The following is a 25,907-nucleotide window of genomic DNA, read 5'->3' on the forward strand; positions in this document are numbered from 1 at the left end:
TGAGTCCAGCACTCCATCCTCACAGGGACCAGCCAGATGTCTTCAGGAAACCTGCAAGCCAGACCTGAGCATAACGGCAACTCTTGTCCCTTGTGATTCCAAGCAAATTGAGTCCGGAGGCATATACTGACTCCAAGAGTATTGACAGCACACAGCCATCACAGCTAGCAGCCACCTATAGCTTTATTCTCTGGGAAGTGTTAGAAACTGGGGTGGAAAAGCTAGGAGCCAAATGGCTTCTGGGACCTGGGTTGTGGGTGCCAAAACAGAATGTCTAGTCGCCACTGGGGGGGAGGGGCAGCAACACTTTTTGTTTATTATTTGGATAAGCATGAATTAATAGGCAACTCACTTAAGTGATCACATTTTTAGCAGAAATTGTTAATACATGTTTAATTGGGTGCTGACAATAAAAATATTGGTACCATACTTCAGTTTTCAAAGCACTCTACTCTTTGTTGTTTAATTCCTTAAAGTATTGTCTACCCTTAACATATACTTCGAGGCTTCAAAGCACATACAGTGAGGGGGGAAAGTATTTGATCCCCAGGTAGCCTGACATCTGGCTGGTTGATAGGGGATCAAATACTTATTTCACTCATTATAATGCACATCAATCTCTGACTTTTGTTTTCTGGGTTTCTAGGGGTTTTCCTGTTGTTATTCTGTCTCTCACAGCTACAATAAACCTCCCATTAAAATGATGGACTGGTCATTTCTTCATCAGGGGGCAAACGGGCAAATTTAGCAGGGGATCAAATATGTTTTCCCCTCACTGTACGTTTCAGTAATCCTGGAGTGTCAGCCAGGGGCAAAAAATGGCGCCCAGACTTTGAGGTGCTCGCAAATGGAGAATCTTTGGAGGCAAAATGCACCTGGCGCCCTGCTAATTTCGAACCCGGCACACAGCCACACAGCTAGCAGCCACCAATAGCTTTATCATCTGGAGAAACCTTCCCTCCGTCCCTTCAGTCTATACTCGCCCAAGTCGCACTGGAATTATTATTTTCTTTTTTGCTGCTGTTGTTCTCCCCCAAAACACCCCTGACCACACACCCACGCTGCACGTTGACTTCTTCAGCTGTTCCACCTCTTTCCCCAAGCCTAGACACATCCCCGGACAGAGCACGATAAAACTGGAAGAGCAGCGTTAATGAGACGCTGCATCCACGTGCCAATGCACATGGCATTGAAAAAGAAGGAAAGCAAAATAAGGAAAAGCTCAGGTCAGTGCATTTTAAATAATAATAATGTTAATATTTATACCGCGCCCATCAGGATGGGTCTCCCCAGCCTCTCTGGAAGGCTTACAGAATATATAAAACATAACCAAGCATCAAACATTAAAAACTTCTCAATACAGGGCTGCCTTCAGATGTCTTCTAAAAGTTGTGTGGTTCTTTTTCTCATTGGCATCTAAAGGGGATGAACAGTGTGATCTTATATGGGTTTACTCAGGTGTCAGCCCCATGAAGTTCAGGGGAGTTCACTTGCAGAATCAATGCAGATTACAAGATTACAGATTGCACCCCCTGTTATATTAGTCTCGCCCAGAACCAATATAATCCACTCCTTTTCCATGTCAACTCCCCCTAAACTATGCCTACTAAAATCTCCATATGCGCCAATCAGGTGTCCTCCAACTGTCTTGGACTACAACTCCCATCAGCCCCCAGGCAGATGGCTGTGAATGATGGGATTTGCTGGTGGTGTTGTTATTGTTGTTTTCATTATTATTATTAAATATAATCATACCCTGCCTGTTCTCCTGACGGGACTCAAGGTGGCTTGCAGATAAAGCCTGTGGGAACAAGGAATTCTTCACCTGCTGGTGGGAAGACGACAAGGAGGAAGCCACTCTAGCTTCTCTAGGGAGTTCCAAAGTCGGGGAGCAGCCACCAAGAAGACCCCGTCCTGCGTCCCAACCAAGCACGCCTGTGAGGGTGGCAGGACTGAGACAAGGCCCTGCCCCAAGGATCTCAAAACCCAGGCAGGTTTGCATGAGGGAATACGGAGGCAGCGACTGGCCCAAGCTCACAGCTGGTGAGTTTCATGGCCAAGCGGGGATTTGAACCATGGGTCTCCCAAGTCCTGGTGGGATAATCTAATCATTACCCACTACTACCCCATCATCCCAGAGATTTGGCCATACTGGCCCGAGGCTGGTGGGAGCTGGGAGGCCAGAACTATTTGCATTGCCACAGAAGAAAGACCCCAACACAACTGTCTTCCATGAGGTTTACCAACAGTTTAACTGTACATTGGGACTGCAGCCTATCTATGTTTAATTACTTGGAAGTAAGGCCCACTGAGCCTAGTGAGACTTACTTCTGAGCAAGTGTGAGCAGAATTGCTCTGCAAAGCAGGAACTCAAGGTGCACTTTCTCAGGAATAATGAATAAAAGCCAGCTGAGCATAAGCGGTCTTGCTTTTTGAGCAACAACTGCAGGCCTCATCAACCTGGCGGTCAATCCAAAAGAAACTGGTGGTGTCAACCTCACCAGGCAGGTCTACTCAGGAGGAAAGCTGTCATCCTAAGACTCACTTATTAACCCTATAAGGCTGCCATCCTAAAACACACAGGGTTGCCCTCCAAGGTTACTGCTACTCAAAGCAGACCCACCAAAATTAATGGACATGACTACAGTACCTTAATAATTTCAGTATGTCCATTTTGAGTAGAGTTTATACTACTATACAAACTACATTTACTAGGGGGAAGCCCCGCCCCCTCAAAGCAAAAGGAGCTTATTTCTGAATAAATATGCTTAAGCTTCTGAGCAATTTGGCTGCAATCATATGCCTACTTACCTGGGAGCAAGCCCCAGTGAGTGAGTAGAGATTTATAGGGCTGCACTGTCCACTCAGTTGGGAAGGAAGAAGGAATCTCCCCCTTGTCTATTTACTCCCATAGGCAGCAATTAAACTGCTAGAACATTTGCAAAGCTAAGCAGGATCTGGTATGTTTTCAAATTGGATGTGGGGGTCTCATGTTGAGATTCCTGTATTGCACGAGTCCCTTCCAATTCAAAAATTCTATGAGTCTATGATTAAATGTATAAAAACTGCCCTCCAAGGCTTCCAACATAAAAACACACAAATACCCAGGCTTACATCCAAGAAAACATGCTTAAGAGTTCAGTCTTTTCAGCTACACTTCTGTACTGCAGTCCTAACCCCATAAGCCTCTTACCTGGGAGTAAGACCCACACAAACCTTCTGCAATTCAACAGGACTCATTCCTGAGTTGCTGTAGTTAGGACCGCAGTTAGGACCCCGCTGAGCTTAAAGGGGTCTTAATCCTCAATCAACATGCCTTGAACCGTCCCTGCTGTCTCTTAGGCTGGAATCAAACTTCAGTTCCGCTCAAGAGTAGACCCTTTGAAAGCAACGCAGACAGCTAACTCATCCCCATTACTCTTCAAGAGGTTTACTCAGAGTATGTTTAAAAGTTAAGAGCACAACGCAACTAAATATTGGGACACGATTCACCACGCCGTCTCCGTCTCCCCAATACAGTATTGCCTGTTTACCCCTCCCAGCCCTGTGTAAACACTTTTGAAGATAACACATCTTTCTTTTGAACTCCAGCGAGCTTTTCTGTTCGATTACACTGGCGTCATTAAAATTCAGTTAATGATGATGATGATGATTATAAGATGTTCTTAAAGGACCGCCCTACAGGGCCGCCACACTTACTAGGGGGAGGCTTCCTTCCTAGAGGGAATCCAGACTCTTCTTTGCAGCTCTGCACGTTTCCCACCCCTTACTTAAGCCATACTCAAGAGTAGACCCAGTTTCGAATGGGTCTACTCTGAGTAAGAGCTCAGGCGGGTACATCCCCCTCCTTTAAGTCATCCTTTCTTTGGTAGGGGAGGTATGAAGTTACTCCCCTCCCTTTGGCCCCCCCACCTTCCCTTAAGTTACCCTCCCCCACCTGCAGTCACCCCTTCGCCCCTCCCCCACCCGACCTGTCAGTTGCCTCCCCTCCCCCACCCGACCCCACCCGTTGCCTTCGCCCTCCCTCTTCTCCCCTCCCAATGAGGGGGGGCTAATGGCGGCCCCCTCCCCGCCTCCGCCTTCCTCGACCCCTCCCCGGGCGCCTTACCTCATCCCCATCTTCACCATCCTCCTCCTCCTCCAGCACCTCGGCGGTTTCAGGAGCAACACCGCCGCCATCTTGACTCCCTCCCTCCCTCCCTCCCCGCCGTCCCCTCCCCCTCCCTCCGGCCCCGCGGAGGCTCCGCCCACTCCTCCCCCGCCTCCCTCTCCCTCACCGCGAAGAGTCCTGGCAGCTCCGTAGAGCGGCCATCAAAACAACCGTGCGAAATCGTTATAACAATGGAGAGAATATACACCTCAACTCAAGGGGTTTAGGGTGCATTGCCACCTTCTTTTTATTTCTCTTGACCCTCCAGAAGTGTATTTTGAAATGGGTGCTTGGGCGACGGGAGCTCACTATGTCTCTTTCAGGACCTGCGCGGCAGCGAAGCAGCAAACGCTCCCTCTCCGGGAGAGCAGGACGGCAGCCCCCGGCCAATAGCGAAAAAGGGCTGAGGGGGGCGGGGCTCTGAGCAGCTGGCCAATGGGAGAGCAGGACGCGATAAGCGAGAGGAGAGGAAGGGAGCGGGGTTCTGAGGGAGAGGTCGGGGAGTATATAGAGGTAAAGGGTGTAGCGAGAGACGCATCAGATAAGACTTCCGGGAAACGATGGGGAGCCAGGAGGAAAACCACACAAAAATAAAAAATGAAGTCGCTTAGTCGGATGTTACACAGGCGGGGCTTCTGCACCTTTAATAGTTGGCTGGAAAAAGGAATTAAGCAAGCAATTAAAAGTTCAGGAGCCCATTCCTCTCTTGCAGTCGGTCACCCAAGCAGGGGAAGCAATCAGGCAGGATTTGGGGTGCAAAAGTACAGCCACCACCCAGCAGAATGAGGAAGGCCCCCATGCAGCACTGCTTGCTTGTCACATTTTGAAGGCAAGCGGAGAAAAACAGATTTTCATCTAAAGAGGGTGCTGAAAATACCATTTAAATCCAGAGTCCCAAATTCCATCTATTCAGCCCTGGGGTGTTTTGTTGAGGGGCATAGGGAATACTTTAAAATATATTTTTTCTACTTGAGAGAGGTTGATATGCTGGTTCCTAAAGACACCAGCCTTAGGAGTGCTGACCAGCTTACAGGTGTTTCTTTCCCCATAATTCACTGGGCAACCGCCATACCCATTTCCTGGATTGTACTTTGATTAGAACAGCCAGCACATAACCAGAAAGGTTGTGTCCTCCCATCCCCCAACAAACACTTTCTTAAGGTCAAATAAATATGCCATATTATCAAGGTTGCTGAGCTTGTTTTTCTTTGCTGCTCATTTTTTTCTTAAAGGACAACCTCACCTGGAGTACTGTGTCCAGTTCTGGGCACCACAGTTCAAGAAGGACACTGACAAACTGGAACGTGTCCAGAGGAGGGCAACCAAAATGGTCAAAGGCCTGGAAACGATGCCTTATGAGGAACGGCTAAGGAAGCTGGGCATGTTTAGCCTGGAGAAGAGGAGGTTAAGGGGTGATATGATAGCCATGTTCAAATATATAAAAGGATGTCACATAGAGGAGGGAGAAAGGTTGTTTTCTGCTGCTCCAGAGAAGCGGACACGGAGCAATGGTTCCAAACTACAAGAAAGAAGATTACACCTAAACATTAGGAAGAACTTCCTGACAGTAAGAGCTGTTCGACAGTGGCATTTGCTGCCAAGGAGTGTGGTGGAGTCTCCTTCTTTGGAGGTCTTTAAGCAGAGGCTTGACAACCATATGTCAGGAGTGCTCTGATGGTGTTTCCTGCTTGGCAGGGGGCTGGACTCAATGGCCCTTGTGGTCTCTTCCAACTCTATGATTCTATGATTCTATGATTCTATGAACATATCTGTACCTTTAAGAGTATAAAAGGTAAGAAATCAATGTGGTAGGGGGTATGGAATTATAGTGGTGGTCAAAAGTTCACCTTTGTTTTCTGACCTATTTAGCTGTAAGAAGCACATAATTTATGTCCATAAAAATGTGACAACCTTATAATTATTTGGCTGCTAGCCAATATAAATTATAAATATATAATAGAAGCTATATTTTAGAAGTTTAGGGAAGTTTTTAATGTCTAATGCTGTATTGTTTTTAATATTCAGTTGGAAGCCACCCAGAGTGGCTGGGGAAACCCAGTCAGATGGCCGGGGTATAAATAATGAATTATTATTATTATTATTATTATTATTAAAAATATATATAGGAAGACCAGCAATGAAATGCATAAAGATTGTAGGATTTTCCTTTGTTGATTTTTAAAAAAGCAGTTGGTGATAGCTTTATTTTTAACCATCAGTATAAGATTCAGGATAGAGTATTGAATGAGTCGGGGCTTGAAGATGTATAATGCATAACACTGAAATGAAGGGTTCTGCCAGACAACCTCTTTATTGAGCATTCATCCTGATTCATTTGCAGGGGGATTGGGAGATGTTGGCTAGAATCCATTGCATCCAAGCCAAGCATTATTCCACATTTTCCAGTGCTTTTCTCTGTAACTTTCCTTAATGCAAAAAGGTCAAATGGATTATAAAATTATGTATGGCATGGAGGGAGTAGATAAAGAAAAGTTGTTCTCCTCTGTCAAAGCACTAGAAGTGATGGGCATCCAATGAAGCTGCATGTTGGAAGCGCCAGGACTTATAAAAAAGGACTTCTTCAAGCAGCGCAGAGTTAAAAGTATAGAAATCGCTCCCACAGAAGGCAGTACAACCACCAATTTCAATGGCTTTGAAAAAGAATCGGACAAATCCATGTTGAAGGCTATCAATGGCTATCAACCGGCCACAATGGCTGTGCTCTGCCTATGCCTCTGGATGCCAGTTGCTGGAAACCGCAGGAGGGGAGAAGCTTCCCCTTGGGGCATCCGGTTGGCCACTGTGAGAGCAGGATGATTGACTAGTTCGTGCCCTTTGGCCTGATGCAGAAGGCTCATCCTCTTTTATTAGATCATAAGGTAAGTTTGGGGAAGCAGTTTGTTGAAGGGCAGTCAGGGGAGTTTATTGATAGTTGCAAGCCTCTAATATCCCTTCCGCGCTGTATATGCATGGGTCCAGGTCTCTCCACCCCACGAGAAGCTTCAGACTGATTCTGGCTTGAATCTCATTTCGCCTTCTCTCTTCGGGAGAGCGCCCTTGTGCACAGAACAGACGGAACCATTCCGTCGCGGAACGAGTTTCTGGCCGGATTCTTTATGCGTGGCGCTCCCCTTTTCTCCCGCTTCTCCCGTCATGGTGGCAACGGGGTTGTTCACCCTGCTGTTTCCTCTGCCTTTGCTATGGCTGCTTTCTTGCTGGTGGCTGAGGCGGCAACGCGGAGCGAGATGGCGGCTGGGGAGCGACCGGAGGCTTTTCGCCGACGGACCGGCGACGCGCGCCCTGTTCGTGACGGCGCACCCTGATGACGAAGCAATGTTCTTCGCCCCCACCATCCTCAGCTTGGCTCAAGCCAGGCTATGGCTGCTCTGCGGGTCCACAGGTGAGGAGGAGGAGGAGGCTAGCGTAGCGTTGCCTAGCAACCAAGACGTCTGCTTTCGAAGCGCTCCCGTCTCTCCGGAGCTGTGCGTATGGCGTCATCGCGCTGAAGCAGCCATTTTATATTGATCGGAAGCGCGCGCACGGGTCGTTCTGACGTCACAGGATTATTATTAATCATAATAATGTCATTGTTACTGAATACAGTATATTTTTATTGTATAAATAAATACTATATTTATATTTATTGTATAAATAAAAATAATATATTGCAGTGTGTTTATTATTATGTCAATATTATGAATTTTTTAATATAGTGAGAATATATAAGTGAGAATTCTATTATTTTATACTTATTTTTTTACTGTTTTGTTATATAGTGCCAGCTAAGCGAGAATTACAGGGTGTGGTGGAAGGCCCAGGTGATGGGCCCCCTTCCTCCTCAGTTTGCCATATTAGTAAAATGGGTATAATACCACTTTCCCCCAAAATTGAAACTACTGCTATAGATTTGCATACAACAACGTTTGACTAGCCAGCCTACATGGAATGGTAAGAGATTCATTTATTTATAAATATATGAGAGGGTAGATTTTTGAAGCATTGCTTATCTTAAGGACAGGGAACCTTTTTTCAGCCTCAGGGTCACATTCTCTTCTGGGCAGCCTTTCAGGGGCACCATGCTAGTGGAAGGTGGGGCCAGAGGGAAGAGTGGGCATGGCAACAAATGTAAAATTTGCCATTTGTACAGTAGGCTAGTTTCTACACACCCCTGCCTATTCTCCACTCAGACAAGCAAGAGGTATTATTAGGGTTCAAGGACACATTCCAGCCAGGCAAAAGAAGTAAAAGCAAGCAAGGCCACGACATCCACACACACTGTTTCTTAACTGGGTACAGAATAACTGCAAAATGTCCCAAGCTCACCCAGTGGCATCTCCAATTTTTCTTTTTAAAACAATTAGCACGTATCAGGGGATGAGAGAGACCCGTTTCTGCTTGAGACTCTAGAGAGCCACTGCCAGTCAGAGTAGGCAGCGCTGGGCTAGGTGAAGAAATCCTGTGACCTGGTATAAAGTAGTTTCTTCTCCCTTCCAATCTAAAAATTGCAATTTAAAAATAACAGGGAGGAACAAGACCAATGTAGCAGGGCCTTTTTAGTGGTGACACCCTCCTCCCTTTGGAATTATTTAGCAGTTAGATTCTTCCCTATATGCTTTTGGGAGGCTGTTGCAGGCTCCTCTAATACATATATATGTATATGTTTGTTTCTGTGCATATTCTGCTGCTTTTACCTTGAGATTTTATAAATTAATGCGGTCAGGCCCTACTTTCGGGCTTCCTGTATACATTTGGTTGACCACTGCGAGAACAGTTGGGCCTCTGGTCTATTCCAACAGTGCTCTCCTTATGTTAAGGTTTTAACAACATCCTCTAATTTGAACACTTTGGTGTGTGAGTCAGAAGAGGCACTTTATAAATGTTATAAATAGGTATGGAATTGGCAGCATTTGAGAAGTTCACTCAAGACCTAGCATTATAGATATCGTTAACCCTAGCATTATAGATATCTTTTAAAAAAAGGCATTAAAATTTCCCTTGGAAGCTTTACAGACTCCAAGCACTTAATGCAACCCAGTAAGTAATTGCTTTCTCAGATTATTTTCTGGTTGCGGGGTCTCCAGTGCAAGCGCCCATGGGTGCCAGCATGCCCAACAGCACCTTTTATGGTACCTGCAAAAGGTCTCAGTAAATGTCGCCCTCAAAAATCCTCAGTGCTGTTTGCTTTTCCTACTCGGTTCCTGTTTTCACTGGCTACGCCTCTCCCACTTCAAACACGCTCTTTTAAACATGCCCACATTTTAGTGGGTTGCCAGGATTGGACCCCAGCTGAAATATACTCGGAGTCGAGTGTGGATTTCATGCTCCTTATTCAGCTCATAGTCGTGAGGAATGCAAGTTCTCCTGAAATGTCTGCTTTATATACATTATTTACACAATGGGCCCCACATGATTGGCTAATTCCGGGATTCTCCTGTAGGCTAATCAGGTTGTGGTTTAACTTCCACCAGGAGTTGGATTGGGTGGCTCCTGTGGACCAATCAGACTGCTGCATTCTGGATCCTATTGTTCTAGGACCAATCAGACTGCTGCATTCTGAATCCTATTGTTCTAGAACCAATCAGACTGCTGCATTTTGAATCCTATTCAACTCAGTACATAACACCAGCCCTATGTTCTGTTCTGAACAGAGGAGAGATGCAAAGAGCTTCTCTCTCTCAGAGAGTATGGCGGTGACAGATGGAGGGACATGCCTGCGCCGGTTCGTGGTCCTGTCTCGCTTTCAATACGGCAGCCATTTTGTGTTATACCATGCCCCTGCCCCCCCCCCACTGCGGTCATTTTGTGACTGGCGCCCGCAGCACTCTCCCAAATTTCCAAATGTTACTCCTATCCTTCCCCCAAAAAGCAACTTCAGCAGCCTATCGCCTTCATATCCTGGCAAACCTAGCAGCCTGTACTAAGGTGCTGTAGAATTCTTGAACTTTTTACAATGCAGCAGACTAACGTCACAAGTTTTGTTAAACTCAGGAAAATCTCTTTAATATTCCCTTCTTTGCTCCGTTATTTTAACGCAAGCTGCCGGTCCCTTGGTGCTTTCAATTTCCCACAGGAGGGAGGATTCAGTGTTGCAGAGTGTGACAGCTGTCTTCTTTCGTATTTCCAGGGAATTACTACAGCCAAGGGGATGTCCGGAAGAAGGAACTCCTGGATAGCTGTTTGGTTCTAGGGATCCCGCCTTCCAATGTGACCATCATTGACCACAGGTAGCTTTCTACACTTAAAATGCCAGTGTTGTAAGAGCCTGAGAGGAGCCCTGCTGGATCAGGTCAGCAGCCTATCCAGTCCAATAGCCTGTTTGACAGAGGCCAGCAGGTGCCTATTAAGGGGAAGTCCACAAGCAGGACCTGAGTGCAACAGTGCTCTCACCCATTTGAGACTTTCCTCTCCTGTGGTTTCCAGCAACATGAGAGCTGTACTGGATCAGGCCAATGGCCTAACTAGCCCAGCATCCTGCCCTCAGAGTGGCCTATCCCTGTGGCAAGCCTACAAGCAGATCCTGAGCACAACAGTCCCCTTCTTACCAGCAACTGGTGTTCAAAAACATCACTGCCTCTGACTTTGAAAACAGAGCATAGCCTTTGTGGCTAGTAGCCATTGATCGCATTATCGCCCTCCATTCATTTGTCTGAATCCCTTCTGGACAAATCTAAAAGCAGTGAGAGCTGCTGTTGCACGCAGAGCCAACTTGTGGGCTTTCTGTTCTTTATCCGATCTACTCTTGTGTTTGTATCTACCGCAGTGAAATTTTTCATAGATGAACTGTTAGGGCCGGAGTCACCAGCTTGCGAGGGTGATGGGGAAAGCGCCGACGTCGTGACATTGTGCACACAAGCCTCGCTCCTCACTCCCTAAGCCAGGCAGAGGCTTCCCAGGCTTGCGGAAGGAGGTGCCAGGGAAACATTTATGGGACTAGCCTAGGCCCCCTAGTCCACTGACCACACGCCACTGATCTACCACCACACTCAACCGTGGTGTACTCAGTTCTCCTCTTCCCATGTTATCCTCCCAACAACCTTGCAAGGTAGGTTAAGCTGAAAGATAGCAACTGGCAGCCCAGTTGACTCTGTGGCTGAGTCGGGATTTGAACCCGAGTCTCTCAAAGTCATGCGTTTAAAGCCAATTTAAATCGTGTGACTTCCCGCCCCCAAAATCCTGGGAACTGTAGTTTGTCCAGCGTCGTGGGAATTGTAGCTCCGTGAGGGGTTACAGTTCCAAGGACTCTTTGGGAGAAGTCTTGCATGTTATATGCACACTAAGGAGTGATCTCAGGTCCCAATCTGATGTTGCAATCACAGCAGCAGCACCAAATGTGTCCATCGCAGTGCTGAAATTCCTGCCCGGTCGGGGAAAGTGAGAGGAAGACATAGTGACTCAGCCTTGCAGGGCTGTATCTACAGAGGCTCCACAGCCCCAGTGACCCTGTGACTTCTCCTTCAAGTCAGGGAGGGGTGATCGAGACACAGATCTGAGAAAAACACAATGCGTTGTATTTAGACCAGTGAAGGTCTGCGCTGGGTGAAGCAGGAAAGTGACAGGTTATCACTGGGCAGGCCTGTAGGTGTGTAAGTTTTCCACCTAGCAAAACAATTGCAGAACAATTTGTACTGCTTCTTATATTGGGGAAGATCAAACGCTTTCTATGGAACAATGGATCCTCTGCTCCTGGGTACTGATAATTCCCTGATGTTCCAATTTGCAGACTCCAGCAGGAATCTTAATTCCCTACTACATGCAAGAGATGGAGAGGCATCTCTATTTAGAAAAGGCATCCGCTCCTGAGAGAGCGGAGTGCCTCTTTGCAGATCAGGGAGGGGGGAACGTGTGGCCCTCCAGATGTTATCAGACTCCAGGGCCCATCAGCATGGCCAGTAGTTGGGGGCGATGATGTCAGTTGGAGGTCAACATCTGGAGGGCCGCAAGTTTCCCAACATCCTTGCTCATTGCCGTTTCCCGTTCGAGCCCTGAGATCATCGTACGGACACCATGACCACTTCTCCTTTTCATTTGTGGTTGTGTTTTTTTCTTTTCTCCTCCTTGACGTATTGTGGCACTTCTCCCAGGGCCCCTTTGCTCCAGTTAATAGGTCCCTTTTCTCTCAGCATTGAGTAATCAAAGCACCCTGGGGATTTCCCTTTTGCTGTGTTGAGTAAAAAACAAAACGGTGCAAAAATGCAGAACAGTTTCCCAAGAGGAGGGTCGGGGTGGAGGAGAGCAAGGATGGATCTACTATGAAATTAATGAAACTTAAGCTCCAGGGCTCCTAATCTCAGAAGAGACCCGGAAGCGACTTTAGTGAACATTGCTTAAAAATCTTGGCTCTAAGAGACCAAATCTGTGTCACACAACTCAAATTGATTAATTTTTTGTTCTATATATATTTCAATAATCCCAACGTTTGAGAGTCAGTAGCACAGATGTTGTAAAGGGGTGGTGATCTGTCGGAGAACAGCCTCATTGAAGACCCAATTCCTCTAGGACTGCCTCTCCCCATATAAACCATTGTGGACTCTGCATTCATCCTCTGAGGCCCTTCTTTCTGTGCCTCCTCCGCAAGAGGTCCAGAGGGTGGCAATACGAGAACGGGGCCTTTGCTGTAGTGGCTCCCTGTTTGAGGAATGCTGCTTTCATTACATATATTTTAGGTGCCAGGCAGAAACGTTCTTTTTCAACCAGGCCTATGGGTGATTAATATCCTACAGCGTTTTAAATGTACAGTGGTACCTCGGGTTACATATGCTTCAGGTTACATACACTTCAGGTTACAGACTCCGCTAACCCAGAAATAGTACCTTGGGTTAAGAACTTTGCTTCAGGATGAGAACAGAAATCGTGCTACGGCAGCACGGCAGCAGCGGGAGGCCCCATTAGCTAAAGTGGTACCTCAGGTTAAGAACAGTTTCAGGTTAAGAACGGACCTCCGGAACGAATTAAGTACTTAAGCTGAGGTACCACTGTATCTGTAGGAAGGGGGTGGTTATTGTTTGGTTGCTTTGGTTTAATTATTTACTTGTGTTTTATCTTGTATTTTATTCTGTGAACCGCCCTGAGATCTTTTGAGGAAGGGCAGCATATAAATTTAATTTAATAGTATAAACAAACAAACAAATGTGGTTACCCAGACTTTGTTGCTGGTTAGGAAGGGGCCCCCATGACAGTTCATGCCTCACAAATGTAGGGGCGCTACAGGGGGAGAGGGAGAGGGAGCAGACGATAGGAAAGAAGGCCCTGGCTTTGCAGTAGTTTCCACTTTCAATTTTTGGCAGTAGGACCAGATATGCCCCTTGCCTGAAATTTTGGAGAGCTTCTGCCAACCGGTGTAGATATAACGGTCTGACTTGGGGGAAAACCATCTTCCTGTGTCTGTTCAAACCAGAGCTTAATTCAGAACCATGAGGACTAGAATCTTGCTTTGTTTTTAGGGGGAGGGTTGTAGCTCTGAGGTGGAGCACCTGCTTTGCACACAGGTTCAACAACTTGGGTCTCTGGGAGACAGCCCTGCCTGAAACCCTGGAGAGCTGCTGTCAGTACAGTGGTACCTCGGGTTAAGTACTTAATTCGTTCCAGAGGTCCGTACTTAACCTGAAACTGTTCTTAACCTGAAGCACCACTTCAGCTAATGGGGCCTCCAGCTGCTGCTGCCCTGCCGGAGCACGATTTCTGTTCTCATCCTGAAGCAAAGTTCTTAAGCTGAGGTACTATTTCTGGGTTAGCGGAGTCTGTAACCTGAAGCGTATGTAACCTGAGGTACCACTGTACTGAGCTTGAATGCACCACTGGTCTAGATCTGTATCAAGTCGCCTGCCATGTCACCCCTCATAATTGCCAGTGATTGATATTCAGGGGGGATTAGCCCTGTTGGTTAAATGCACCCTCCATCCTTGGAGACAGTATACTCTGAATATCCAGATGCCCGGTGAATCCATCCTAGAGCGGGCTGTGGGCTGCCAGCTGAACATCTAGGAATCTGACGCTGGTTTCTCCCATCTCCTTGTGAGTTTCCTGAAGACATCTGGCTCAGGATGCTGGTCCAGGGATGGAGACTTCCCCTGATCCAGCAGGAGTCCTAACAAGCTTCTGTCTGTCTCCTTTTCACAGCAGAAACGTTGTTTGTATGAACCATACTTGTCCCCCCAAATCAGACCCTTCTGCCAGGGCTCTGGGGCGATGAGCATTCTGCCCTGTGGGATGTAAACAGGATACATTTCCAGGGCTTCTTTCCTCTCTGCTCCACCCACCCAACTGAAGTAGGTTATTAACTCAAAGGAAAGGACACCACGTTCTCTCTCTCCTTATTCCCCTGCACCCTACGAGATGTTTTGTTTCCCCACCCTATCTTCTCGGTGACTGAGAACGCCAGGCTGTCCTTCACAGCAACATCTGCAGTTTCCCCCCTTTCAGCGAGATGCAGATAAATATCAACATTGCGGCTTCCATCTGATGACGCCTGACTTGGTCTGGTCCCTGCCAGAGAAAATAATAAGAGTTCGAGAGAGGGGATTTGTGTAAACAGGCGAGCTTCCCGCTCCCTTCGCCAGCTGCTTCAAAAGTTCGGCACTTAGAGAAGAAGAACCAGCTTCACAGATATAATATGAGGGACACCTGGCTTGCCGGTAGTACACAGGAAAAGGATCTAGGGGTCTTAGTAGACCACAAGCTTAACATGAGTAAATAATGTGATGTAGCAGCAAAAAAAAAGCTAATGCTATTCTAGACTGTGTTGTAAACAAAAATTGCCCTTTTCCCTTATGGGGTACTCAAGAACTCATATAGAGTCCTTACGTAGGTTCCCTATTGGTAGGAGAAAATAACAGAGGCCAACCAGAGAATATTGAGAAGCAAAGCAGCTAGTAAGCTTGATCTTTATTGATCTGTTGCAACAGGGTGCTCCCCTCACCTGCAGGAAAGGAGGAGGAACCCAGAAAAATGGCCGCAAGGCCTTATAAAGACTTTTGAAATTGCCACCCTGTAGATCAAGACCCGGGACGTGGGTGGCGCTGTGGGTTAAACCACAGAGCCTAGGACTTGCCGATCAGAAGGTCGGCGGTTCGAATCCCCGTGACGGGGTGAGCTCCCGTTGCTCGGTCCCTGCTCCTGCCAACCTAGCAGTTCAAAAGCACGTCAAAGTGCAAGTAGATAAATAGGTACCGCTCTGGCGGGAAGGTAAACGGTGTTTCCGTGTGCTGCTCTGGTTCGCCAGAAGTCACTTAGTCATGCTGGCCACATGACCCGGAAGCTGTACGCCGGCTCCCTTGGCCAATAAAGCGAGATGAGTGCCGGAACCCCAGAGTCGGTTATGACTGGACCTAATGGTCGGGGGTCCCTTTACCTTTACCTAGATCAAGACCACCCCCAGAAACATCATATATACATCACAGAAGGGGTGTAACCTAAGACCATCCTCCAGATACATCACACCTACATCACAGAAAAGGCGGTCTAAAACAGAAATTTGAATGTTGTTTTTCTCCTGCCCTTGTTTATCTCCTGTCTGGCAGGTTACTTGATTGGATTGCCTGGGGAGCCTGGCCAGTCTTTTGTAGTGATAAATACTTAGTTCCTGGGCTAGGTCACAGGCTCACACCCTATTCATATCTTAAATGTGCCCTTAAGACAGGATTTGTGAGGAAAGAGACAATGGCGAGGTTTCCCACTTTGACCTTGCAGAGAAAACATTTGCTTAGTTTAGGAATCAAATGGTTCCAGGTCGGTCTTCCTGTGCTGATCTATGTACTCGCTTGGTTGGTACACTTATGAACACTACCATATATCTAAGACCTCAAAATTCCTATCACAATATCATCAACAGAAATCAAGGGAAGTAATACAGTCATAGCTTGCATCCCAAACACCCTGGAACTCGGACGTTTTGGCTCCTGAACTCCGCAAACCTGGAAGTGATTGTTCCAGTTTGCAAACTTTTTTTTTGGAACCCGAATGTCTGACGGGGCTTCCGTGGCTTCTGATTGTCTGCAGGAGCTTCCTGCAGCCCGTCAGAAGCCGTGATTTGGTTTTCAAATGTTTTGGAAGCCGAACGGACTTCCAGAACGGATTCCGTTCGACTTCCAAGGTACAACTGTAGTCCCGCTTTGTTCTGCCTTGGTCAGGCCTCACCTGGAATACCCTGTCCAATTTTGGACACCACAATTTAGGAAGGATATTGATGAGTTGGGAACATGTGCAGAGGACGGCGACCAGGATGATCAAGGGTCTGGAAACCAAGCCGTATGAGGGAGCAGTTGAGGGAGCTGGAAAAGAGGAGACTGAGAGGAGATACGATGGCCATCTTGAAGTATTTCAAGGGCTGTTCCATGGAAGATGGAGGCAAGCTTATTTTCTCCTGCTCCAGAGGGTGGGATTTTAACCAATGGCTTCAGGTTACAAGAAGAGAGATTCTGCCTAAACGTTCAGAAGAACTTTCTGACAGTAAGAGCTGTTCCACAGTGGAATGGACCCTCTCACGAGGTTTTGGACTCTCCTTCCTTGGAGATTTTTAAGAAAGAAAGAGCTTTCCATGGGAAAATGGTGCCTGACCCCAATCAATCTTGGGGGAACCCTCCCCTCACCCTGCTTGGCACTGGACACCCCTCAACTACGGCAAACATAACCTTTTGAGGTGGGTTGCTGGGCCATTCAAACCTCTTTTCTCTTTCCCCACTATCATTAATTTTCTTGAATGTTTGCTCAAAGATGCAGGCGGGGGGGCGGGGCGGGGAGAGGCAGAAAGAAAGGAAAGCAGGTCACCCACCTTTTCAGTGTTTTAAAGAGTTGCGTACACACAGACACACACACCACTCCTCCAACAAGACCCTTTAAAAAATGACTCTTCATACAAAGCAAGCCATCTAGTTTTAGATGGAAACAAGGGCTGGAAGGTTCCCTTATCTGTGGGGAGATGGAGGAGAGCTTTGTACCACTTGTTCTTGTTAAGTGCATGATAGTAATTCAGAAATTGCACTTCTCCTGAATTTTGTGACAAAGTTTATTATTGTTGTTGTTTTATTGAATTTGTATACCATCCTATACTCATAGGTCTCAGGGCAGTTCACAATACAAAGTCATAATATACCGGTAAATGCACAAGATGCATAATAAAAATAATTAAAATAGTTAATAATAATAAGAAAAATAATAATTACACTCCCCAACAAAAGCCCCTAAACAACCCCCCTAAGCTTTTTATAAGTTTGTATTTTTAGGATTAAATATGTTTGAAAATGTGGGCATTGGCATAAAACATACCTTCAAACACTGCCCTGATCTCTTTCCAAGGATAAACATGTTAAAATAAATAAGTAAATTATCAAAGCTTTATTTACTGTATTTTGCTGTCTATAAGACCCCCCCCCCATAAGACACCCCATATTTTGGGGGGCTCTGGTTTAAGAAATTGGAGGAAGATCTATCTGTGTATAAGACTCCCCCAAATTTTGGACATTATTTTTTTTGGGGGGGGGACCTAGTCTTATACACGGAAAAATACGGTATTTAATTGTTTTTATTTTTTCAGAGCTTTTATTTATTTATTTTTGTTTCACCGCATTTCTTAGACGCTTTGCACTAAGATCGTCCCAGGCAGGAATTAGCACACAGTAAAAATGCAAAGGAAACAGAGGATCCACTTTCACAAGGGGTCTTTTCCCCTAGTCACCTGGAGTTGATTCTTCCTCACCATAGGCAATCAGCTGTCCCAATGAAACAGCTATGCAAATTTCGGCTGCAGTTCTACATGTCCTTTTCCCTGCTTGGTGTCTAAAGGATCACTTAACCCTCCCTTGCTCTCCCCCTCCTATGTGCAAAACCCATTTACGTTTTGAAACGGGAGCAGGCAAGGCAAGGGATTTTGATTCCTGCAGGAAAGTAGGTCATCGGGTGCTCTGTCTCTCTCTCTTTTTATTGCGCTCTGCAGACCAATGTGGTTCTCCTTTAAGGGAGTGAACTTGGCTGACACTGCAGATGGTCAATTTCCTCTTCCCAGAACCCTGTACCTCAGACGGAGCCCCTGTAAGCTCTGTGTGCTGCAGATTGAAAGCAGGCAAATATTTAACGAAAGGGGGGGGGACGCAGTGTTGGCTTTGGGTTCCTGCCTTGGCAGGAAGCAGGATGGGCACAGGTTGTTTCAACGTGGTTGCTGCCATCGTTCCAATGCTGAATAGGTTAAGAATGGCTTGACACCCGGAAAAGATCTGTGGCCAGGTTTTGTTGTTGTTGTTTATAGTGGTGTCCGCCTCTTCGTGACCCCCTGGACCAGAGCACGCCAGGCCCTCCTGTCTTCCACCGCCTCCCGCAGTTTGGTCAAACTCGTGCTGGTAGCTTTGAGAACACTGTCCCACCATCTTGTCCTCTGTCGTCCCCTTCTCCTTGTGCCCTCCATCTTTCCCAACATCAGGGTCTTTTCCAGGGAGTCTTCTCTTCTCACGAGGTGACCAAAGTATTGGAGCCTCAGCTTCAGGATCTGTCCTTCCAGTTGAGCACTCAGGGCTGATTTCCTTCAGAATGGAGAGGTTTGATCTTCTTGCAGTCCATGGGACTCTCAAGAGTCTCCTCCAGCACCAGAATTCAAAAGCATCCATTCTTCGGCGATCAGCCTTCTTTATGGTCCAGCTCTCACTTCCATACATCACTACTGGGAAAACCATAGCTTTAACTATACGGACCTTTGTTGGCAAGGTGATGTCTCTGCTTTTTAAGATGCTGTCTAGGTTTGTCATTGCTTTTCTCCCAAGAAGCAGGCGTCTTTTAATTTCGTGGCTGCTGTCACCATCTGCAGTGATCATGGAGCCCAAGAAAGTAAAATCTCTCACTGCCTCCATTTCCTCCCCTTCTATTTGCCAGGAGGTGATGGGTGTCTTTAAAAGAGGATAAGACAAATGAATACATCGGAGGATAAGGCTACTAGCCGCAAGGCTATGCTTGCCACCACAGCTGGAGAGAGCAATGGTTCTGAAGACCAGCTGCTGGAAAAGTTGCTCTAGCACTCAGGTTCTGCTTGTGGGTGTGTGCTGCGCATCTTGTTGGCCCCTGTGAGAACAGGATGCTGGACTAGATGGGCCACTGGCCTGATCCTGCGGGCTCTTCTTAGCTTCTTATGTCAGCAGCTGCTTGCCACAATGCCTGGGTCCTGTCTCCACCATTGGAGGCCTCTGAATGGCCGTTCCTGAAGTTCAGGAGCACTGCTGTTGTGCCCAAGTCCTGCCTGTCCAAGGCAACACAATGACCAAATACAATGACACGATATCAATATACACTCTTTATATAATATGAAATATATGAAATCACATAAACAGAAAACTTAGGAATCTCTGAAAGTCACAAAATATGCACTCTTAATGGATTCTCTAGAAAACATAAAACCAAATAAACATAAGTCTTATAAGTCTTTGAAGACTATGCAAGTCTCTGAAAGAAGCAATGTATCAGATTCTTATCTGGGGCAAACAGGCTTCAAAGCTTTGTTTATGGCGTCCAGTGCTGCCGAAGTAGTATGCAAACAGACGAACAGTGATTCCAGATATACCCACTGTTTCGTGGAATAATTCTTCAGCACAGCAGGAGGATAGAAAAATGCTTCATAAACCCATCTATATGGTGAATGGAAAAATATAACAACAATTTCTATGGAGCAGTGGTCATAAAGTTATGTAGTGACTTGCATAGTTTGTGACTTTCAGAGATTTGTTTTCATAAAGTTTTTGTATGTTTTTATGGAAATGGGTCTTGGTTGAGTTTGTGAACCTTCCAACCTTGACTACACTTTTTGAAGTGGATCGTTCATCATACACAATGGCTGTGTTCAGGTCTTACTTTTATGAATTTTATTAGTATTTTCCACACAGCAACAACAACACAAAAGATATCAAAAGATAACAATACACAACACACAAAAATCAACATTTGAAAATGTGGGAATATGGTCATTTGTCCATAAGAGCATGGGCAAAAGTTCATTATTGCAAGGTGATTTCATAGCAGAAAGCATTGCTTGGAAGCATGAGCAGCGCACGAAAACTAAAAAAGACAAAAAACAAACAAACAAATCCATATCTTACAAGTTAATATTATAAACACTAAAACAACAACAAGACATTGACTTCCACCAATCCCACAGCACCTCCTTTATCTCTCATTCTGTCTTCCTGTTTTCTTTATCCTCTCTATCCTAACATCTAGATATAAATCCTTCTTTCATGTCCTTTCACTTCACAAGGTTATTCCAGACTCAGCCAGATTTCTGCCCTCAAACCTTTTGAGGTATTCATTTAGGCACTCCCATTCTTTTTTTACTTCACTTTTTTGTTTTTGTTTTATTATATCTGTCAATTTGGCTAATTCTAAGTATTCTGAGAGCTTACATAGCCACTCTCCCCTAGTGGGTAACTGATTCCCTTTCCAGTACTTAGCCACCAGGATTCTTGCTGCAGACATTGCCTATAAGAAAAAAATAGTTTTGTCTTTTGGAATATCGTCATTTAAAATTCCTAAAAAGAATGCCTCTGGCCTTTTACTATATGATATTCTTAATATTTTCTTAATTTCTTCGTGGATCATGCTCCAAAATTTCCCAATTTTGGGGCATGTCCACCACATATGGTAGAAGGTTCCTTTTTGTATCTTGCATTTCCAGCACTTATTATTATATGTTTTATTCATTTTTGCAAGCCTTTCTGGTGCCAGGTACCACCTGTGATACATTTTCATATAGTTCTCTCTTATTAGGTAACATGCTGTAAAATTTATATTTTTTGTCCATAGTCCTTCCCATTCATTATATTCAATTGGGTGGCCCAGATCTTGTTCCCATTTTTTAATAGCGTCTCCTTTTTCCTCCTTTTCTACTTTCCCATTTTGTAACAGTTTATATATTTTTGAGAGAGTCTGTTGGTTGTTATATAAAATTTCTTTTTCCCATACTGAGATTTTTTTATCAACCCCCTTAAGCTTACTATCCTTCTCAAATATTGTTTTTAATTGAAAATATTCTAACCAATTCACCCCCCTCTCTTTTAATTCTTCAAATTTCTTTACTGTTGTGTTGGGCAATGGCTGTGTTCAGGTCTTGCTTTTGCGGCTTCTGTTTGGCCATGGTAAGAGCAGGAGGCTGAACTCAATGGGCCTCTTCCGACCTGATCCAGGACCCGGGCTCTCCTTCCATCCTTACGACACGAGAGCAGAGACTGAGGGTGATGAGGAAGCTTTGGCTAAGTCTGGGAGCAATGTGGTCCCCACAATTCACTTCCCTATAAGTTTCCAGGAATTCTGCCCCATGGACAGCGGCTGCTGAAAGTTGTAGTCCAAAAGCTCTGGAGGGGAGCAAGGCTGCCAGAGGCCTAGTGAAAACATTTAACACTCTGAAGGCCAAAACTACCCGCCCCCTCTCCCTCCAGCGGTCTTGGCAGAGAAATTCCCAGACATCTCTCCCCCCCCCCTTTTTTTAAATGCAAACAGATTTTGGCTCAATTTGCTGAACATGGCAAATTATAACCAGCACAGACATCAGACTGGGAACTTTGCTCGCCAGCAGTTCCTGGAAGGAGCGGGATTTCACAAACCTCCCCACCCCAATGGGATTCTTAGGGGAGGAGGAAAATGTAAAAACACGCCATTTGATCCAACGAAGGAAACCTTCCCCACAGCTTCAACTTCTTTGCCCGAGTTTGTCTGGGTTGGCCATGAAACCCTTAATGCGCATTTGGAAAGGATTTTAGGGCATATCCTATGGTGCAGGCTGAGTTTGCCCGCCAGGCCTATCTTGCTGGGGCTTGCTGGGGGAAGCTGAAGTGGGAGCAGGGAGCTTTCAAGCAGGCTAGGCGTAGGCAAAGTCAGGGCAGGCTTTGAGAGCAGGATGAGAGTCAGAGCAGGCCGAGGCAAAGTCAAGTCAGATCGAGGCAAAGCCAGGGCAGGCAAAACCAAGGAAGGTCTTTCTGCGCAGGTCAGGACCATGGCTAGCTCCCAATGGCTCCCAATTCAGACAAGCCAGGATGACAAACCACAGTTCAAAGTTTGACAAAGAACAAATTCTGTTTTGCCTGATTCAAACATATTGCAGGCGATAAATTGGAAAGCAGGCGGATTTTCCCAATCTCACCTGTGCAGGAATAAGGTGGGGGGGAGAGAGAGAAATGAAAGGGCCGCATTCCCTTCTGAGAAACCTCCCAGGGGCCACATGGCAGTGGGGGGGGCAGCAAATGTCGATTTGGCCTTTGTTCAGTTGGCTGGTTTCTACAAACACTCGCATGCACCCCTCTTTCTGCCAAGCAAGGAGCATTCTGGGAGTTCAAGGACAACTTTCCAGCCAGGCAAAAGCACCCAAGGGGCGTAAAACTGGGTCAGTGAGGGAGGGTCTTGAGGGCCAGACAGAGGTATGGAGGGCCACAATTGCAGCCCCAGGTTTAAGCTTCCCCTCTCCAGCTTTTACCTTAAACTCGGTGGGTGACCTGTTTGGTGGGTTGCTTCTTCGCTGATTCAGAGCTTGCCGAGAATGCTTGCACGTGGCCGGTGTGTGTGTGTGTGTGTGTGTGTCAAGGGACAAGGGAGGACAAGTGCAGCCCCTGGTATAGCTGGGCTGCTGCTCTCCTCTCCCCGCCTGTGAGCCACTCGTGGCTCCCTGCTGCCAGCCGAGATCACAATGCGCTCTAATGCATTCAGCCTCAAACTGAGCCAACCCTTTGTCTTCCGTTTTTGCCTCTTTGGATAGGAAGGGAAGCTTGCTCTCATTTCACCCCTCTCCCCAAAATTCAGCAGCAAGCTTTGCTGAAAGCCCGCAGGAACCAAGTGTGGCTTTTAAGCTTGAAGCTCAGAACACGGCATATGTGAGCACGAGAGAGAGGATCTTGTGCTGTGCAGCTCCCGGAATTGGGGCTGATAACGCCAAGGTTGCAGGTGTGATCCCTGTATGGAGTGCTGGGGAAACCCAGCTAGATGGGCGGGGTGTAAATAATAAATTATTATAATAATAATTATAATTATAGTATGGGCAGCTGCATCGTCGGGGGTTGGATGTGATGAGCCTCAGGGTCCCTTCTGACTCTAGGATCTGTCAAGCCCACCACCGGCTCCTTCCCTGGCCCACCAGCCAATATTATTATTATTATTATTATTTATTAAATCAGTATTCCACCCTTCATCCAAAGATCTCAGGACAGTTCACAGCACAAAAATACAGAATAAAACCACAAAGTACATGATAAAAACAAAGACAAAACAAACCAATAACTTCCCTCCAAAATTTAAATTTGAAAGATTTTAGGCTGTAAGGAATTTGATATGACGAGAAAGTAGTTGGACTGTGGAACTCCCTCCCACAGGAGGCAGCTATGGCCACCAACCTAGATGGCTTTAAAAGGATTGGACAAATTCGAGGAGAAGAGAAGCACTAGCAGTGATGGAGATTCTGCTCTCCCCTCATGGTTAGAGGCAGCGATGCTTCTGAATCCCAGTTGCTGGAAACTGCCGGAAGGAAGAGGGCCGTTGGGCTCAAATTCTGCTTGTGGATTTCACATGGAGGCATCTGGTTGGCGACTGAGAGAACAGGATGCTGGACTAGATGGGACATTGGCCTGATCCAGCAGGCTCTTCTTACATTCTTAACGTAAGAAGAGCCTGCTGGATCAAGCCAAAGGAGGCTGAATCCTGACAAGACAGAAGTACTGTTCTTGGGGGACAAGAGGCGTGCTGCTGTGGAGGACTCCCTGGTCCTGAATGGGGTAACTGTGCCCCTGAAGGAGCAGGTGCACAGCCTGGGAGTCATTCTGGACTCACAGCTGTCCATGGAGACGCAGGTCAAATCTGTGTCCAGGGCAGCTGTCTACCAGCTCCATCTGGTACGCAGGCTGAGACCCTACCTGCCCGTGGACTGTGTCGCCAGAGTGGAGCATGCTCTGGTTATCTCCTGCTTGGACTACAGTGGTACCTCGGGTTACAGACACTTCAGGTTACAGACTCCGCTAACCCAGAAATAGTGCTTCAGGTTAAGAACTTTACTTCAGGATGAGAACAGAAATTGGCGGCGGCAGCACAGGAGCAGTGGGAGGCCCCATTAGCTAAAGTAGTACCTCGGGTTAAGAACAGTTTCAGGTTAAGTACGGATCTCCAGAATGAATTAAGTTCTTAACCTGAGGTACCACTGTACTGCAGTGTGCTCTATGCTGGGCTACCTTTGAAGGTGACCCGGAAACTGCAATTAATTCAGAATGCGGCAGCTAGTCTGGAGACTGGGGGCGGCTGCTGAGACCATATAACACCGGTCTTGAAAGACCTACATTGGCTCCCAGTACATTTCCAAGCACAATTCAAAGTGTTGGTGCTGACTTTTAAAGCCCTAAATGGCCTTGGCCCCGTAGACCTGAAGGAGCGTCTTCACCCCCATCGCTCAGCGCGGACACTGTGGTCCAGCTCCAAGGGCCTTCTGGTGGTTCCCTCACTCTGAGAAGCCAAGTTACCGGGAACCAGGCAGAGGGCCTTCTTGGTGGTGGCACCCACCCTGTGGAACCCCCTCCCATCAGATGTCAAGGAAATAAAAACTATATGACATTTAGAAGACATCTGAAGGCAGCCCTGTTTAGGGAAGTTTTTAATGACTGGTGTTTAAATGTATTTTTAATCTCCTGTTGGAAGCCACCCATAGTGGCTGGGGAGACCCAGCCAAATGGGTGGGGTATAAGTAATAAATCATCATCATCATCATCATCATCATCATCATCATCATCTAGTCCCGCATTTCACAGGGGCTGACCAGATGCCCCCAAAGGGAAGCCAACAAACAGGGTCTGAGCTCAAGAGCAACTCTTTCCACTGGTGACTCGCGTGGAAGAGGGAACAAGCTTGTTTTCTCTTGCTCTGGAGGGTAGGACCCGAGCCAACGGCTTCAAGTAACAAGAAAGGAGATTCCGGCTAAACATCTGGAAGAACTTTCTGACAGCGGGAGCTGTCCGGCTGTGGAACAGTCTCCCTTGGGAGGTGGTGGACTCTCCTTCCCTGGAGATTTCGAGGCAGAGGTCAGATGGCCCTCTGTCATGGATGATCTAGCTGAGATTCCTGCATTGCCGTGAGGTTGGACTCGATGCAGAATTAGATAAATTAACAGGACGGATTCAAAACCTGCGGGATCAGAGATTCTTAGAAGACTGGAGTAAATATATGAACTACAGTGGTACCTCTGGATACGAATAGGATCCGTTCTGGAGCCCCGTTCGCATTCTGAAGTAAACGTAACATGCGTCTGTGCGGGCCGCGTTTCGCTGTTTCCGCGCATGCGAGTGACGCCATTTTGAGCTTCTGTGCATGCGCGAGCGGCAAAACCTGGAAGTAATGCACTCCGTTACTTCTGGGTTGCCACGGAGCGCAACCCGAAAATACTTAACTTGAAGCTACTTTAACCTGAGGTATGACTCTATTTGAAAAGTAATTGTGATGAACAGATTACGCTAGTAGGACCGCAAGAAGTTTTGTAAGGTGGATTATTTGAAATACTGCAAGAAAGACCAGGAAGAGAATTATTAGTTAAGGACAATTGAATGTAGTATAGAAATTTAGAAATGCAGAATAAGTGATAAAGAACGGAAAAATCATCAGAGGTGTTGACGGAAGTCTAAAATATTGTATAAGATGAGAAGATATGTTTTATGACTGTTGGAACTGATATGTTAAAAAATCAATAAAAATGTGTATGTATATGTGTGTGTGTATATATATATATATATATATATATATATATATATATATATATATGAGAGATTCCTGC

General features: G+C 46.3%; 2 protein-coding genes across 4 annotated transcripts in view; one reads left to right on the forward strand and one right to left on the reverse strand.

Moving 5' to 3' along the window:
• The window catches only part of NCOR1 (nuclear receptor corepressor 1), a 110,825-nt gene extending 106,624 nt beyond the window's left edge, over window positions 1–4,201 (reverse strand). For all 3 annotated transcript variants that reach the window (XM_079955339.1, XM_079955340.1, XM_079955338.1), the window contains exon 1: window positions 4,109–4,201. The gene's annotated coding sequence lies outside the window, so the exon portion shown is untranslated. The remainder of the gene's footprint in view (window positions 1–4,108) is intronic.
• Window positions 4,202–6,429: 2,228 nt separating this feature from the next.
• Window positions 6,430–25,907, forward strand: part of PIGL (phosphatidylinositol glycan anchor biosynthesis class L) — a 44,404-nt gene continuing 24,926 nt past the window's right edge. Inside the window, exons 1-2 of the mRNA XM_079955869.1 lie at window positions 6,430–7,550; window positions 10,275–10,374. Of these exons, the coding sequence (XP_079811995.1) occupies window positions 7,304–7,550; window positions 10,275–10,374 (347 nt within the window). The 5' untranslated portion in view covers window positions 6,430–7,303. The remainder of the gene's footprint in view (window positions 7,551–10,274; window positions 10,375–25,907) is intronic.

Source organism: Podarcis cretensis, assembly GCF_951804945.1.
Source record: "Podarcis cretensis genome assembly, chromosome: 15".
Classification (NCBI taxonomy): domain Eukaryota; kingdom Metazoa; phylum Chordata; class Lepidosauria; order Squamata; family Lacertidae; genus Podarcis; species Podarcis cretensis.